This window comes from Telopea speciosissima, chromosome 5, assembly GCF_018873765.1.
Source record: "Telopea speciosissima isolate NSW1024214 ecotype Mountain lineage chromosome 5, Tspe_v1, whole genome shotgun sequence".
Lineage (NCBI taxonomy): Eukaryota > Viridiplantae > Streptophyta > Magnoliopsida > Proteales > Proteaceae > Telopea > Telopea speciosissima.
The window spans coordinates 48,871,584-48,890,182 of NC_057920.1; the positions used below are offsets into that span (position 1 = coordinate 48,871,584).

At 38.6% G+C, this 18,599-nt stretch overlaps 1 protein-coding gene and 1 non-coding gene across 2 annotated transcripts; both read right to left on the reverse strand.

Moving 5' to 3' along the window:
* Positions 1-511: 511 nt before the first annotated feature.
* On the reverse strand, positions 512-6,536 carry LOC122662603 (stage V sporulation protein K-like). Its single transcript, XM_043858282.1, has 6 exons — positions 6,261-6,536; positions 3,555-3,653; positions 3,352-3,462; positions 2,953-3,256; positions 1,187-1,326; positions 512-1,086 (listed from the first exon to the last, which is right to left on the reverse strand). The coding sequence occupies exons 1-6, from the start codon at positions 6,426-6,428 to the stop codon at positions 535-537; spliced, it is 1,374 nt and encodes a 457-aa protein (XP_043714217.1). The 5' UTR covers positions 6,429-6,536; the 3' UTR covers positions 512-534.
* Positions 6,537-17,861: 11,325 nt separating this feature from the next.
* Positions 17,862-17,968, reverse strand: LOC122663519. Its single transcript, XR_006333183.1, has one exon. It is a non-coding gene; the product is annotated as a small nucleolar RNA R71 (small nucleolar RNA).
* Between the last annotated feature and the right edge of the window lie 631 nt (positions 17,969-18,599).

Sequence of the window (18,599 nt, forward strand, 5' to 3'; positions counted from 1 at the left end):
TCAAACGTCAAATACACATGTAGTTCATTTCCACAAAGGATCAAATAATGGACATATTGACCAAGGTGCTTTCTACGACATGATTCATGTTCATGAGGGACAAGTTGTAGATCCGCTCACATGGCCCTTCTACTTGAGGGGGTGTATTGACCGAATATAGAGTTTCCATATATAATGGAACTCAATATTCGGATTATCTTCAACTGCTAGAGTTTTTTTTTTCATTCTCATGTAATCTTTCCATAATAGCCGACTAGGGCATCTTGTAATGACTTGTATAAATCCTCTCTTTGAGGATCAATTGACACACATAAAATAACATCAACTCTGACAGAGTGGTACAATGAGTTTCCTGATCTTAACAAGTCAGACATAATCAAGCTTTTGCATTGCAGCTCTGCACTCAAATATGTATTGCATGGTGACTATGAGTATTTCATGATGGTGTTAAACCAATCGATTGAAGGACTTTGATCCATTTCTATTGATTGAAACAGGTTGCCATAATAATGAATTGAATCACTGGAGACAATATTACGCTAAGAAATCTAATTGAGATAACGATTTTAGACCTACTTCAAGATCTTCTAAGATGAAAGTTCGAAGATCATCCTCATCAGATGAATCAAAATCAAGCCTAAAATCTAAATTCTCTTTGGCATTGACTAGCATCAAATCTACCAACCCTCCATTCATCTTCTGCCGTTGCATCACTGTCGTTTCTATTTCAATCAATTCAGCAACAACTTCTAAGGTACATTCTGGGTCCAATTTGAATCCAAATAGTGAGCTAGACACTGGTTGATTGTTCATCTTGAGATGTAGGATCTGAGCTAGTTCTTCACAGCTGAAGTCATGGAAAGAGAAGAATTTAGTGACCCTTCTATATAATCCTTCATTTGAGGAGATCAAACCTTTCATTGGTTTTGTATAGCCAGCAAATATAGTGACAATCTTTCCACTATCCATTACAGACATGATCTCCTCTAAGGCCTCCAATCCGAAGTCTTTAGTTCGTTGACAAGGAACAGGTATTAGCCGATATGCTTCATCAACGAAAAGAATTCCTCCCTCTGCTTCTCTAATCTGATATTGATACATTATCATCTTAGTTCAATCTTGGAAAGAAGTTTCCAAATGGAATTACAGGAATTTAGGGAAAAAAAAGCCTTTCTTTCTCACATACCACTTTCTTTGTCTTTGGACCTGTCTGTCCAATGTACTCCCCAACCAAATCAGTCCTTTGTACTTCCTTTACCTTGTCTGTAGGTAAAATTCCCAGCGTATGGAAAAGTTTTCCAAGTATTCGAGCTACCTTTGTTTTACCTGATGAACAAAATAAACAATAAATTTTTTTGTATTAGCAATTAATTAAAATAATTATCGAAATCACTTGATTAGCCAAGGTAGGCCGAGAGATTTCGGTTGTTCTATCCTTGATTTTTTGTTTTTGTGCTTCGGAAATTGGTTTTCCCTGTTGATGGCAATGTCGAAGGTGGGGATTTCCTTTTGCGCTTTCAGGGGCTCGAGCTTGGCCTTTGTTTTTATCTCTTGTAATTTGTTTCATTTTCTTCTGTTAATATACATGATCTTTTAGCGGGAAAAAAAACCCTTGATTAGCCAGAGTTGGCTTTTCTATCTTTTGCTGTTCTTGTTGTTAATTTTATGATCACTAATTAGCTTGAGTATGGGTTTCTAGTTCGTAAATAGAAGTTGGTTTCAGATTTCTAGTGTGGCTTCTATATTCCTAGAGGGTCCATTTGGATAGAAGTGAAGTAAATACAGCTTTTCCACAATTTTTATTTTCTATCAGATCCCCTCCCCTACAACCCATTTCTTCCAAACAAATACTATATTCTGAACAAACTAAATTATTTGTCTTTCGTCTAGATCGCTAATTCATATTTTTGTCCAACTATAAAAAAATTAAAAAAAGTAAAACAAACTATTAATAGAAACTAGACATATAAAAATTCAGAGTTAAACAAGATTTAAAAAGAGCTTACGTTCTCAAAAGGTTAAATCTTTAGTGTTATTCATAATCTTTTAACTAACAAAAAAATAAAATTAGTGAAAAATAACTAATAAGGTTTTGATTCATAAAGATCTAGATTCCAAAAGAAAAACTTATGCTGCAATTAAACATCTAATGCTGTCAATTCCAGTCGTTTCCTAAGAACATGGTAAATTAAATTTTGATCCATGAAAATATTGAAATTAGAGGATACATCCCATTAATTTAACAAACAACACTAGCAACATGTTACTTCAAAATTATTATGGGTTCTTTGATCACTTAAACTATCTTGAATTTTGTGCTTTTAAGTAGGGATAAGTTTTCTTGTTTCTTAGTGATACAAAATGCTAACCTCAATGTAATTAACATAGTATATTACAATCACTTTATACCTCATTTATTTAAAAATAATGAAAATTAAAAATTAAATTCAAATAAAAAAAATTTGTAGAAACATTCAAAACCTCTTCATAGTAATTTATACATGGGGCTATCATATGATGCGGGTTACACATGAAATGAAAGTTTTATAAGATAGCGAACATTTAAATTATGCTCCTACAAAAATGAAAGGCTGAAACTAAGGCAGCGTTTGGTATGCATTCTAGATCGATTTCACGTTCTCGGATAATAAAAATAATTGTTTTTATTGTCCGAGAATGCATACCAAACACAGCTTAAGTGTAAAATCAAAAGAAAATTATCTTAATCATTGCATATGAATTTTGATTAATAAATAAATATTGAAATGTATATGTTGCATTATGATTTTAGAAACCCTAATTGTCTCACCACAAAGTTGTTCTAAGAGGGGGGTGGGGGGGGGGGGCGATAAGGATAACTAATAAGAGTTTTTTGTGCATAAATGAGTTCATAGGGATGTGGTGTGCATTGAGAAGCAAAATCTTAAACATAAATACAATGCTCTCAATTACCAGTTCCAGGATTGCCAAGAAATGCCATATGAGGTGCCTTTGGTGTAGAAACTTGGATACCAAGGGCCCTGCGCTTCTTATCCAAAACCATTCCCTTCATCCATTTCCGTAGTTGTACTTTTAGTTCATGCAACCCCACAATTTTAGATAATTCATTTTCAAGTTCATCCATCTTAGCTTTCATCTCACTACATAGTTCATTGGCTTTTCTTTTCCTTTGTTTCCCAAGATGGTTATGGAGTATCTCACTTAAATACTTTCTTTCTGGGCCTTCTGAAAGATGATTTAATGGAGATCTTCCATCCTGAAAATTATTTCAGTAACTCTCAGCACATACTGGTTTAATTTGAATTCAAATTGTCTGTAATGTAAATGCGAAATATTAAGCAAGAAACATACATTATCTTCGACATTACAATCAGCATTGTAGTCGAGCAATGTTCTCACAATTAAGCAATCTCCAGCCTTTTGTGAGTACAATACAGCAAGGTGCAAGGGAGTCACTCCTTTCTGCATCAATGTTTTAAGAGAAAGAGTTATAGAATGCATACCAAAACTGAATAGTATATAACAGTGAGAAAGAGAAGGAGAAAGAAGCAAACATTGTCTTTAGCTGCAACTGAAGCACCATGCAATAGAAGAAATCGTGCCACTTCATTACAACCATTCTTTGCAGCTGTGTGCAAGGGAGTTTCACCATCCTGAAAAAAAAAAGATCCCAAGATCAAATTATGAGATCAGTCTATTAGAACTAGTGATTGGCTTATCCACTTGAGATTAGTTCGGTCCTTTTACTATTTTTTCTTCTATAAACTGGTTCAATTTCTTGTTCAATATTTTGAGTAAGTTAATAGGAGGATGATATGATTCAGTTATGTTTATGTAGTTCAATATTTTCGATCTTCAGTTCCTTTGAAGAGAATATAAGTACATCCATTAAACCTGTTAATAGGAACCGGATCTCGGACCTGGTTCAGGGTGCCCACCCGGGACAGCAGCCCGCTACTCGCGAGGAAAAGAGAGGGAGGGGCCGGTCACTTTAAGTGACCGACTCTGACTCCCCCTCTACTTCTTCCCACTCTGATTATGACTCTGAAAACCCTAAGGCCCTATCACTTGAGTCTCTAATTCTCTCCTCTCACTCTTGCTCTCCAAGTCTTGGTGTTCTCTATGGGATTCCATCTTTTCCCAAGGATTAGTGGTTTGAAGTTCTTTGTGGAGAAGCCTTGCTAAGATCATTCATGTTAGTGGTGCCAGTAATCAAAAGCTTGGTTCTTGATCTCTTCTGTTGCATTCTTATAACCGTTCAGGTAAGGTCCGAACTGTATCTTTCGGATTATTAATTTGCTTACAAAACCCAAAGCCGTACTTTGAATATTCCTTCTCTCTAAGAAACCCAAGTTGAAACCTAGTCCAAAAGTTGGAAATTCTAAAAGAAATGGGAAATAATTCGTGCTAAAATAACTCAAGGTCTTCAGCTCTGTTAGGTACTTGACCGATACGCCAAAAGCTCCGAAGCTGATGGAACGTGTTAAATCAAGCCCTTTAACCTATGACATACTAGGCTGGCCTAATCTAGTGCCCATACACTAGAGTGGGCCTCATTAGACACATAACAGACCATCACGCTTCTACAACCATCATCCTCAGCGGCTCTCACTCTAGGCAGCTTTTACTCTGGCGGTAGGTAGCTCTTTCCAAGTGGCTCCACTCTGCTCCAGGGTTTTTGCCTGGCAGCAGGTAGTCCTTTCTTGATGGCTTTCACTCTACTCCAGGTAGCCCTCTCCTAGGTAGTCCATGACTCGAACCCATGACGTGGTGCCCAACTCTGATACCAAATGTTAGGTACTTGATCGATACGCCAAAAACTCTGAAGCTGATGGAATGCGTTAAATCAAGCCCTTTAACTTATTCCATACTAGGCTGGCCCAATCTAGTGCCCACACACTAGAGTGGGCCCCATTAGGCACGTAACAAACTCCTACACATTTGGTAATTTTCATTCAAGTATTGTTCAAGTTTTTTAGTGTCACATTGTTTTTGACATATCAAAGCAATTATTCCCACCCCCCTCTCCAAATGATTCATTCTCTAACAATCCAATCCTAAAAAGACGGCACAAGTTTTCAAGCTTTAATATTATCCAAGGATTAATGAATCTGAAGATTGAGCACAATGGACATGAATAGCAATATCGAAGGTATGTATGGTATTGACCGATATAAGAAATTTCCCGCATAATGGGTTCCATTTTGTTCTTGAACTGGTTGCAAATCGCTAGCTCACAGTTCAGTTTATTAACACTATCGATCAGTTGGCCGATGCATTGACCAAGGCCCTACCTACGGCATGGTTCCAATTTATGTGCGACAAGCTAAAGGTCCGCCCAGCAGGTCCTTCATCTTGAGGGGATGTATTGACCGACATAAGAGATTTCCCACATAATGGAAACTCTTTATTCGGTATCCCTCATTAGTTCCACATTCCAAATAGACTTCTATTTATTAGTGGCATGTGATATGAAATATCTCTTTCTATTTGTAACTACCTTGCTAGGGCTGTAATATTCTCTAAGTATATAATCTCCACTTGGAGAACAATCTAAATCAAGGAAATTCAATTATTCAACATATGGTAATCACTTTCTGTTTGTTTTCTTTTAATTTTTCTCTCTTGGAATGATTGAAGGAAAAAAACAATGATTGAAGAAAATATGTTAAGGCTATGCAAACTTGGGGATTATTGAAGAGGTACTACTATGATTTTGAATAACTTAACATCTAACTTTTCATTGTTTGCTGTTATTTTATTACCACATATGTGAGGTAAATAACCAATGCTTCAAAACCTTTTACATCCTACACAAGTGACATATCCCATTCCAAGGAGAAATAATATCAGAAAAATGGAAAAGAAAAACTGCAACCCCAGATGAAATCTCAGACTTATAAACACAGACAAACCTCTACTTCAGACCATGAAATCAGCTTAGGACCAAACTCAATTTGCTGTAACTCTGAATCCATGAAACCCAAAACTTAAGTTGGGTCAGTCTGCCTCTAGCCAGACAGGTCAGTCCAATTTAAACAGAAAGCCATTAAAATGTAACATCAATGCATAAGAAGAAAAACAAAGAACAAGCCACCAATCTCATATGTAATTGTGCATTTCAACAGAAGGGGAAACCCAATCAAATAAAATAGATTGTCAATCACTTTCTTTGTTACTTCATCCATCACTAATATAAACTTAACATGTATATATAAGATACTAAATATGGAGAGAGAGAGAGAGAGAGAGATTACTACGTTATTTATATCGTTGACAATATCAGGATTTTCTTCAAGCTTCTTTTTAAGGCCAACGAGATTTCTAGGCCTGAGGCCAAGTATGTTTGTCGGTTCAGGTGATTGATCGGTGGGCTCTGGCAACTCTTCTTTGGATTTCGAGGTCTCTTTCCTTCTTCTTCTTGGCATCTTTCTCTTCTTTCTTCTCTCTCTTTGTAATTCACAATTGGGAGGTATAGATTAGATACAGAAACTTCATCCGTTTAGAGTTCTCATTGAGTAGGATTGGTTGCAGACGGCGTTTAACAGTTTTAAGTTCTAATTAACCTATCTTATGTTCCTTCGCGTAAGGGGAAAAGTCCTTCTTAACCGTTCAGTTAAGGTGGGACATGGATGCTAAGTTGATTCCAATCTAACGTTTCAGGTACGTCCCCCATCTAAGGAAAACTCATAAATGAATTGGGTCTATAATAAGTTTCCAAATATAGTGTTTCACTATGTTTCTGTAATGCATAAAAAGTAAACCAGATTTTAGGGAAAAAATCTCTCTCCATACCGTGACGATTGTGCTTTTGAGTTTTGCCATGTGGATAAGTGGTGTGACAACTCTGAGCATCATGTCTAAGGAATTGTGTGGATTATCTAGGGGTATCAAAAAAACCCGGCCATCCTGACCCGGCCCTAACAGCCCTAAGCCCGGACAGGATTGGGTCGGGACTGGGATAAGAAAGGATCGGGTTGGGTTTCACAATTGCTAGGCCCTGGCAGGGCGGGGCCAGGCTTGGGTTGAGGCCTCGGCCCTGGCAGGGACAACCTGACCCTGTATTAATATATTATATAATACATCATAAAGTGGGCTGGGGCTTTGTTAAGTGGTCTTTGATATACATTAATATATATCAAGTGGGCTGAGGTTTTGTTAAGTAGTTGTGATGCCATGATGGGCTTTGTTAATTTTACTATTCAATGGGCCATCAGGGCCAATCAGTGTGGAGCTGGGCTTGGGTTTAGGTAGAGGCTCCTAGGGTTGGGCTAGGGTTAAGGCCCAGCACGGCCCTTTGACACCCATATTCTGTGTATCTCCAATAGATTTCTCAACAAACAACCTATTTCATAGTTTTTTTTTTTTTTTTTGGCTAAAGGATCATTTGAATTAAAGGAAGAAAAAAAAAAAAAAAAAAAAAGAATGAAAAATTACAAGCTGAAATTAGCCAAAAAAAAACCAACAAATAAGCAAGCAAACCCCCTTCCTCTAATTCTATTGTTGATAGTTTGTCTTTAAATCCATCTGTTGATGTCATTTGTGTGGATAATTTGTTTGTTCCTTTTTATAACAATCCCGTTCTAATTTGCACAGGAGTTGCTAACTCATCCCTAGCCACCTCTGTGTGGGATTTTTGCATTTTGGTAGAAGGAATGTTGGTAGCTGCAGGTTTTGTGGAGACAGGAAATGGGGTGGAGAAGGAACTTGCTGGAATTTTGGAAGTAATTGGCCAAGTAAAGAAGTTAGACTTATCATTGTAAGAAGTCAGCACCTGCAAAATCTCTCTCTTTCTTCCAACTTCTTCTAAAGAATTCTGGGCATGGACCCTCTTTCTCTGTTATTACACTATTCGGATGATCTTCTATCTCTAAATGTTAAGACTGATCCTAGTAACTCTCTTGTGATTCTTATGCAACATTTAGCTTATAATGTGATGGTTGGGAAATGTTTTTTTTTTTTGTTGTTGTTGTTGTTGTATAAGGATACTGATGTAATCTCTTTCTAATGAATATATTTACTTTTTCTCATTAAAAGGAAAAAAAAAAAAAGACAAGCCCTACAAGCCACACACCTATTAATGTCATGAGTCGAGCCTTGCGCCTGTACCAAAGAGCCAAATCAATAAAGGAATATCGGCACAAGAGAATAATAAGCTTCTGCAAATCTAGACCGTAGATAAGTTGCAAAGTTACCACAAGAGAATGATAATAAGCTGATTTAGAGTGGTCATGGCATAGTAAAGGAACATTAGCACAAGAGAATGATTTCTGCAAATCTAGACCGTAGATAAGTTGCAAGAATGATAAGCTTATTCAGAGCGGTCATGGCATAGTTCGCACCTAGACGCTATCTGAACAGCCCCCCCCCCCCCCCAATTAAAATATTCTCATCGAAAGGAAGCCTACCATGGAGCATCCTCCAGCCTAAGATTGCGAATCTAAGAAGAAGGTTATTGCTCCAAATTACCAAGTGCCAAGGTACCTTAGGGTTTGAGGTCTTATATCCTCCCAAACAGTCTTGATAGAAAAGATCCTTGAAGGGGATAAGCTTCAGGAACATTTGTCTGCCAAGACATCAAATGGAATCTGAATCTCCCTGGCTTGATTGAAAACGATGTTTCAGAAAAAGATGAAACAACTGGAAAACTACTTTGCCTCACTGATAAAATCCGCAACCTAAGCTTCCATATTGTGAAAGATATTCTGATCCAACTCCTAGAGTTCCTCAATAGAGAAGTCAACCATCCACCTATCTTTCCAGAAACTAATAGATTTCCCATTGCCGATAGTCCCTCTTGTTAGGATTTTCTGTGGGCTTAATTAATTATGCCATACCTATTAGTGTGGGTCCACAGGCATAAACCCTGCTTGAGAATAGTTTTAAGGATATTAAGGGTATACTAGTCTTTTCCATTGTGGGTGTGGATTGGATTAGGATTTTATATTTATTATAACTACTTGGTCAGGGTCCCTGCAGCCTCTTAGTCTCATTCTCTATTCTTCCCACAAGAAAGAGAGCCAAAGTGGGAGGAGAAGCTTGTAGAAGATCCATATCGAGGGACATCAGTTATTGTTTGAGGTCGAATTGAGCTTTGGAGCTTTTTCTTGTTATTTTTCTTCGTCAACATACGTGGGTGACAGGTACACTTTATTTTTCCGTTCTTTTATTCAATCGTGTTCTAGATCTCTGTATGGAGACGGATTCGGGTTTGACAAAACCTAAGGTTGTTTTCTAACAAGTGGTATCAGAGCCATCCATGCAGACGTAGAATCGATTTATGTTTGTGTGAGCACTTGAATTGATTTTTAATGATGAAGAACGATTTTTTCCAAATTTTTTCGGGCGAACCCGTACTTGTTTTGGCCACTGCTGGAATTTTTCACTGGTGAAACCGAAAAATTTTTATACGGGGTGATAAGGCTCGGCGAGATGATCATTTTGATGGGTGGATCACCGTCAGTGGCTGCCAGACTCATTGCCACGCGCCAACCAAAGCGGCTGGTGAGATCCACTCTCTGGCTAGTTTATTTAAAAAAATTCTTTTAATTATGACGTCGTAGGGCTAACATCATCGTGATGCCAACACGGTGCTTGCGGGTCACGTTTGACCCGGTCAGAGATGGACCCGACCCGGGTCAAAGATACCCGACCTGGTCCCCGAGACCAGGTCAAAGATTCGCTAACCCGGTCAAAGGCAACCGACCCATCCCGAGACCCATTTTCTTAACCCGAGAACCCGGTTAGGTGAACCGGTGACCCGGTTCTGTTTGGTTTGTTCGTCTCGGTTCGGCTTGAGTTGGTTCGGTTCTCTCTTAAAAAAAAAAAGACATAAAAACCAAAGGCCCGTGTGGGTTCATTTAGATGAATTTTAAGGTGCGGTTTTTTCTAGGGTGTCTGTTTTTTCGTGCTCTTCATTTTGATATGCAATTTGGCATATGTTGAAAAATCAGAGACCAAGTTTTTGATGGTTTTTACATTTTTCTACAATCTTGAATGCATGTTATAATGGGCGTGGAGCATCGGATTGAGCTCCAGTTTAGACTGTTGTGTCTAGTTTTCTGAGATCTGTTTTGGGTACCTTGTTTGGGTACTATTGACACCTTCAAAGATATAGTTTTATGGTTTTGTTTGTATGGACTTGGTTTTCTCAAATTTTATTTTAATTACGATAGGTGGTGGGTGTCCCGATTTTGGGGTTTGAAATACTTAAATGTATCAAAGTGACTTTAATGTCAAAGTTAATTTTGTGCATAAGTTTTTGGAATCCCTAATTTGGTTACAAAAGTTAGGATTGCAAAGTGTCATGAAGGGATTAGGCGGGACCCACCAAAGTGGCATGCCTAGTCTTTATTGTGATGTTTGTAATTCAAGGATCTATAATTGTTTTTGCAGCAAGGTAGAGAATGATCACCCAAAGGTGACATTGTCAAGGTTTAGAAGTTTTTATGCACAAGAAATGGAGAAGCATGGCTTAGGGATTTTCTTATCACCCAAAGGTGGAGGAGATTTTCGAACGTCATTGCCTTCTAACAGTAGTTGTACTAAGAGGACCAGTGCATTTTTTTACCCAAAGGTTGGAAAATGTAGTACGATCGAAACTCTTGTTTACTAGTTCTAATTGCTGGCATGGTTCAGTAGGTGTGGGTATATCACACCAAAGTGTTGGTGACATTTGTCCATAGGTGATGTCACCTAAGTTAAGGAAATACATATTGGAAAGGACAGTAATCTTGGGATCTCTTCTGCCCAAAGGTGATAAAATTTCCAAGAGTTGTTGTTCCTTTTGCAGTAAATGCAAGTGAATAAGAGAACCAGTGCATCCCTAGCCCAAAGGATAGGGGTGTAGTAACGGTTGCAATTCTTATTCGGTTTTATTTGTATGTACACTGATTATGTGATTGACTGGCTTGTTTATTCATGTCTAATATCTTGTTAATTGTTTCGTCTTTCATGCATGATGTCATATTTGAGAATATTTTCTACTGTTCTTACTCGTATTAGAATAACTATAAAGGAAAAGAAGTTGTGGACCTATAAGAGAATTTAGGGTCAATGTCCAAACTTGATATGTTTAGAAACACTTTAGGAGATAAGATCAGGATAAGAAAATGGGGACATGGGAGAAGGTAGTTTTGTTCACTCATAATGAAACTAAAGGTTTGGTGGTACTGGGCCACACAGAAATTCAGGCAGTTGTTTCAAAAGAATGGTACAGTTTACTTGACGGTTTGTTATTTGTTTTAGTTAATCAGTGAGAGCTATTGCTTGTTTTGGTTAATCAGTAGGAGCATGCATGTTTTATTATGCTTAACTGTTATGTTGCATGCTTAGTTTGTGAAGCATGAAAATTGTGAATATACTTGTTTATGTTTGTTTTGTTGAGCATAGATATTTATGAGTATGCATGGTTTGCTTGATTTAGCAGTTGTATGCATATGTTTGTTGATATGTAAGTGTTTCAAGGCGGCAATGCCAAGGTTTCATGGTGGTAACAATTAAAGGCGGTATTTAGCCAAAGTTAGGCGGTAAGCCAAAGTTAGATGTTAACAAGGTTGTGGCGGTTTGCCCAATGTCGATTAACATCAAAGAAAGGACCTGTTAAGGACATGACAACAAGGTTGTGATCACATGGTGGTTGTCATGGATTTATTTCCCAATGCGATTCTAGTTGACAGATGTACTTGTATTTGTGATTGACAGAAAGTTGTGCACCGTATGTTGAGGTGTGTCTTCTGCTATTGCCCGATATGAGTCAATTTGTTGACTAAATCAAGGTTTCAAAACTATTATTTGCGGTGTGACTCACTGGCCAAGCCAGTAGGGAAGTGAGTATAATTTATGTAGCCCAAGTGGGAGATTGTTAGGATTTTCTGTGGACTTAATTAATTATGCCATACTTATTGGTGTGGGTCCACAGGCATAAACCCTACTTGAAAATAGTTTTAAGGATATTAGGGGTATACTAGTCTTTTTCATTGTGGGGGTGGATTAGATTAGGGTTTTGTATTTATTATAAATACATGGTCAGGATCCTTGCAGCCTCTTAGTCTCATTCTCTATTCTTCCCACGAGAAAGAGAGCCAAAGTGGGAGGAGAAGGTTGTGAAAGATCCAGACTGAGGGACATCAGTTATTGTTCGAGGTCGAATCAAGCTTTGGAGCTTTTCCTTGTTATTGTTCTTTGTCAACATACGTGGGTGACAGGTACACTTTATTTTTTCGTTCTTTTATTCAATCGTGTTCTAGATCTCTGTATGGAGACGGATTCGGGTTTGACAAAACCCAAGGTTGTTTTCTAACACATCTCTCCTTTTGTGAAATAAAATCCTCCATTCTCTTTATCCCTGGCCAAACCAAGGAAGCTTTATAACATTGAGAAACCCGTCCATTCTTACACAATATGTCTCACTTTGAAAATTCTACTTTAGGAGGAGTCTTCATGCTTATTATTCCAAGCCAACTTACACAACAAAATTTTTTTCACATCCCCAAGTCGATGAGTGCCAAGGCCCCCTTCCTTTTTAGGCTTATACACATCATCCCATTTGACAACCACCATTATTTTGAGTTTACATCCCTAGACCAAATAAAAATTTTCATCCACCTCTCCATTAATTTAATGAGCGACAATGACCACCAATACACTGAGAAATTGTGTAAAAGAATACCAGAGATCACTAATTTCACCAACTTCACACGTCTTACCATGGATAATCGTTTGCCCTTACAACCCATCTATCTGCTTTTAATGTTATCCACCATGGTAAGAAGAGGCTCCTTCACATGACCTTTGAAGATCTAAACCCCCAAATATCCAGTCAAAAAACGGCAATACGGTATTCCCAACACCTCTGAAATCCATTGTTTCCTTGAAAGAGGAATATATTGTTGAAAATGTGTGTCCAACAAACTCGAATTTGATTAATAAATAATTTATTTCTTTTATCCATGATGTTATTTAATGGGCTTATAAGTTTGTTTCATAGGTATTCACCTAAAACTATTCTCGGCTAGTGATATCTATATGGTCGTTACATTGTATGTCACTAGAAATGTTGATTTTAGGATATAAATGTAATAATACATCATATAGGTGTATAGGAAAAAATCTAGTATGAATCTCACATGTGTTACTACCTATAGTATAAGGACAAGATTCGTATACTGATCACTTGTTGACCTTTGACCTAAGAGATCCTTATCATTACAATGTTACATCACGAGTTTGGGTACTGTAGACGCTACATTTTTGCCATCCTCGGCAATGATGATAACAGGACGCAGATGATTGATGTTAAACCTACCCCTGACCGGCTGGGAATTTGAATGAAGAACAGGAAACCTTGGCCAATCATCCAAGCACTCTGTGGAGCATCACACCAGTAGCTGATCCAATAGGAATGATCTCCTACATACCTGCCAGAAGGTGGATTGTAGTTCCATGCCACTATACTGCACAGTGCATAATGTACAACTTGGACTCCAGGTACTCTCTCTCCTCTCCATAAATGTGGGGCCTACACGTGGAAATATGTGTATTTGACCCTGGGTGAGGTGTAGGTGTAAGGCCTAAGCCTGGGCCAAACCCCTGTGCAAGCACAGTGAGTTATAGCTTTGCTGTATTCTCTGGGTGATGCACTGGGCAATGCACACATCACCTAGTGAATCGCCCAGAGTGGTAAAATTGAATATTTTAAACAGTAGAAGTGTGGGGACCACCCATACAGACAATGGACACCCTCCAGAGATAGATGGGAGTCTTGGGCACCACAAATTACCCTTCAACCCCTGTGGACCCCACCAGAGTGACTAGAATGGCCCAGAATCAGTTCCAAAAATGCATTCTGAGAGTGGGACCAGGCTGCCAAACAGACCCCAATTATAGCTGGTCTATAAATAGAGGGGTCTCAGCCTAAAAATAAGGCCTTAGCACTGTTCAAACCGTGGGAAGGGAGAGAAGAGAGAAAAGAAAGAAAAGAGAAGGAGAGGAAGAAGAAAGGAAGGAGAAGAAGAGGAAGGAGGAAGGAGAACTTGGGTAGGCCATCCAACCCAGCTCCACCAGTATATTCAGTCCATTCACAGTTATAAGTTTATACCTATATGCTGCCTCTACTGGTTCTCTGTCTATTCCCTTGGATCTCAAAGTTTTAAAGGTGAAACTGGTCATGGACAGCCTAGATTACCTGGGGCCTACCATGTACTGCCTCAGATCTAACATGCAAACATATTGCATGGAAGATCTGAGCTTTTTCTTATGAATTTACTATTGTTTCCTACTTGGGACTGAAATCTGTCCCTGTGCCAGACTGCACTGCCCTGTTGCACCTAGAACAGGCAGTCTGGGCTTGGATCTGTGCATGCAAGCTAGTCCTTGCCTGGATCTTGGTAGGGACAGCCTGTTGCCATGAATTGGCATGTAAATATGTCCTTGCATGTAGCCCAAACCTTGGCTTTATGCTGGGCTACTGTTCTCTATATTGACTGGACAGCTCCTGGCTGCCAAATGGTGGGCCCAGGTCATGATCCATGTGGACCACTGAAAACCACTCCTCATGGGGTCCATAACAACCCTACATGCAAGATGGGTTGACCTAGGCACTGCCCATGGTGAAAAATGCAGGTTTTTGAGCCTGTTCACGTTGCAAACAGGCTCTGGGTGATGCACTGGGCGATGCACACATCACCTAGTGAATCGCCCAGAGAATAGAAAAGGGGCTGATTGCTGTCCAGACTTTGGGGGCTTCCACCAGTGGACCATGAACAGTGTAAGGAGGTGGTAAATGACCAAAATACCCCTCCTCACATCTGTCCACTATTATTTACACTTTAGGTACCTAAGTGGGCCCCACAGGGCTTGGCAACCCTGCCAGAGATGGTCTAGCAACACTGCTGACCTAAGGACTGTATTGTGGGACTGTCGGGACCATGTAATATGTATTGCATTGGTAAAATACCATACTTGACCCTAAACCACATTCTCCAAATGATGCATCGGGACATGGACCCAAAGCCCAATGCAAGACCCAGAAAATTCCAAGTGATACTATACTAAGCACCGAGTCAGACCAGTGAGCCTAGACCAACAGTAAGACATCCAAAAACTATTTGAATATTGATGAATACATTTATGTGTGAAATCTTAGGGCATAAAGTATACATTTTACCACATTGGACAGAGTTACTCGGTGCTTTCTTGTGCTTTTCAGATTTTAGGTGAATTCTTGTAAAAATGGAGGAGATGATGCTAAGAAAATGTTTTTAAGCTATTTAGAGGTGTTAATGGCATGGATACGTAGCCCATCGAGTCAGCTTCGCAACGGTTCAAACGGTACTTGATTCCGAGTTGAAACGAAGAAGTTATGGCCGTTTCCGTAACGACGCGCAAAGATGGTCCATAGGGGTTTATTTATAATTATTAACAGTCGGACGGAGATAAAGTGAAGCGGAAGTTCGGATTTCAGGGGCCTTAATGCAATTATCAAAAGTTACTTTACTATACCCGAAAGATTTCATTTGGAAGGCTCTGGACAGTCCAACTTCAACTTGAGATATCTTGGGCTCCCCAACTCCGAATTGGACGAAATTTGGGTCTATTTTGGGTGATTTTTCGCAAGGAACACAATGGTGAGGCCTATATAAGCACCCCATGCTCCACGTTTTTTGAAGGACTGAATAGGTATTTTATTTATTTTTAAAGGAATCCTAGTCATCACCCTTACTCTCTCTCTCCTCCAACTTCTCAAGGGCACTTCTGGAATTCTACTTGGGATAGATTTATATTTTCTCATCTATGGAAGGTTGAAAAATCAAAAATGCTTTGATTTTATTACTTGGAGAAGATATCTACAAAGAAAAGGAAGCACTTGTTAGAATTGGAAGTTTATTTTTCTAGAAATAGAAGGTCTATGTAAACAATCTTCTCTTCTTCTTTTTTCTATTTTTTTTTTCTTTTTTCTTAGGATTCAAGGCATTGTAAAAGAGGAAAGAGAAGAGAATATTCTTTTTTCTTAGGGAATATTTCTCCTACACTTCCATCTTCTCTCTTCTCCTCTCTTCCACCTTTAAATACCCCCTACCTCTCTTGTAAAAATTGCTCATTCACTTAGTGAAATTTCTTCTCTTCTTTTCCTTCTAATTTGTGATTTTTGGCTTTTCTAAGTTCTAGTTTGCTTTTATGATTTTTAGTTAATGGTTATAATAGGTTTAGTTTATGCTTTAATTTCAATTTAAGTCTTCAATTGGGTTGTAATTTCTTAATTCTAGTTTAGGTTTTAAGCCTTCTAGTCTAAGTTTTTAAGTTGATGTCAAGACTTGAAGATTTAGAAGAGGAGGCCATGGTAAGTTTATGCAAGTATTCAAGCTTTTCAATTACATTCATGCAAGCACATCCAGGTTTTACTATCTAAACTCTCAATCTCATTCTCCATCTCCTCTATCTCTCTCCATCTTCTTCTTCTTCCCCCTCTATTTCTTTTATTTTAATTTTATATGGTTGTGGTTTATGGATGTATTTTTATTCCCTTATTTCTTTTTATGTGGTTAGTATGTGTGGCTGTATTTTTATTCCTTTCAATTCGCTTTAACTTGATAGGTTAGATGCTCATGTGTTAGGACGCCGATTTAATCCCTTAATTTTGTTAGATGCTTATGAGTTAGGATGCATTGATTTTCGTTTGTTTAATTAGTTTAATTTAACACTTTAATTTGGTTCACTTTGCATTACTTTTAAGTTAGTTAAATAGAGTGGCGTATATCTCCTCGTGTTTGACCCGTAGCTACGATTGACCCGTACGCTTGCGGTTTTATTTTAACTTAAACAAGTTTTTGGCGCCGTTGCCGGGGAGATTATTGTCCATTTTATTTATCTAATTTTTAAGTAGTTCAAAGTGTTTTAGTATATTATTTTCTCTTCTTTTTTTTTTTAAAAAAAAAAAAAATCAATTTTTGAAAACCTCTTCTTGTTTCTCTTCTATTTCAAATAGTGTGCGCCCAATCTAAAGTCCTTCATATGCTTCAACCCTCCATCTTTTGGTGTCCCTCATAGGATTAAGGTACCTATGACGCTACATCTTGACTTGGTTGGGTGGATTGACATGTGACTTATCTTTGGAGGTGACCACTCTTGATAACAGGAAAGTGACATAGTGAGAATGTTAGAAACATAAACGTATAGTAGACCTCCATTTTACATCAGAATTCATATTGGAGTCGCACGTAGGTGGCTATAGAAGACTATACGGGTTCCCTTGCTGTCAACCTATATGGCATCCTTACAGCTTTTGAACCATTGTTTCGCTTTTTGAGGGATAGAGATGCACTATCTACCTTGGGCTCCCTCTTGTTTCTAGTTTTTTTTTTTTGAGTGTTTTATTTTTTTTTAATTTTTCTAAAGGAGACCTCATATCTGTTTAGGTGGCTAAGGTGTGGACTTGTGATTCAAGTAATCGTCTTATTAGAAGACCACCTTCTCTACCACCTTTGACCATGGGTGACCAATAATCCAAGACTCTTAAGGATAGGTTTTACCCCACCAGGGCTGCACAACCCTCATGCATTAGTCTGCCTGTTGTTACAGGGAATAACTATGAACTCAAGACCAACTTCATCAGCATGCTACCCCATTTCCATGGGATGGCAAATGAGGATGCATATCTCTTCCTTAGGGAATTTGAGGAGGTCTGTGTTCTAATTAAGGTCCAGAATTTGACTGATGATGCAGTTAGGCTTAGGTTTATACCCTTTGCCTTGAAAGACCAGGCCAAGAAGTGACTCTATGGACTGCCAACAAACTCCATTAATACATGGGATGAGTTCACCATTGTCTTTTTGAGAAAATTCTTCCCTCTTCACAAGATCAATAAGCTTAAAAGTGACATCCTCCAGTTCAGGCAGAAATCACATGAGTCCTTTTCTAAATTCATGGAAAGATTCAAGGACCTCCTCTTAGAATGCCCTCATCATGGTTTTGACTTATGGCAGCTATGTCAAATTATTTATGAGGGTATTGATTATCAGACCAAGCAACTTGTAGAGTCTATGTGTCCAACAGGCTTTACTTCTTTTCTGAGGAGAATGATACATGGACATTCTTAACCAACTTGGCTGATAAGACTAGTGAATGGGAATCTTCCCAAGAGGCTGAAAGGACCACTAAGGGGTATCTCATTGAGGGTATGCCAGCCAAGGAGGCCAAACTTGACAGCCTCATAAAACGGTTGGAGTCCATAGTTCCTAAAGAGTCTATACCAGTTAATCCGGTCAATCAGGTCAACCATGTGTCGGTATGCAATTGGTGCCAAACCCCTGGACACCTTTATGAGGAATGCCCCAACACCTTGGTGGGCAATTCCAGCACTGAGAATGTAAGTGCTCTCTACCAAAATAACCCATATAGCAATACTTACAATCCAGGATGGAGAAATCACCCCAATTTCTCATGGAATCAAGGGAACCAAGCAGGTCCATCCAACTTTAACCATCAAGGCCAGGTTAGTGCCCAAAGGACCAACTATGCACCATAAAGCCAAGGAATGTCTCCTAACCCCTTTCCCCCTCGTCCTCATCCAGGACCTTCTATTAATTTTGCTAGGCCTCCTC

Excerpts from the sequence above, each read along its gene's own strand:
- LOC122662603 (XM_043858282.1), bottom strand. The coding sequence starts at position 6,428 with ATGCCAAGAAGAAGAAGGAAAGAGACCTCGAAATCCAAAGAAGAGTTG. Across the intron at positions 3,257-3,351 it reads ATTGTAATGTCGAAGATAAT|GATGGAAGATCTCCATTAAA; the intron begins GTATGTTTCTTG and ends AATAATTTTCAG. Across the intron at positions 1,327-2,952 it reads TCTTGGCAATCCTGGAACTG|GTAAAACAAAGGTAGCTCGA; the intron begins GTAATTGAGAGC and ends TTTGTTCATCAG.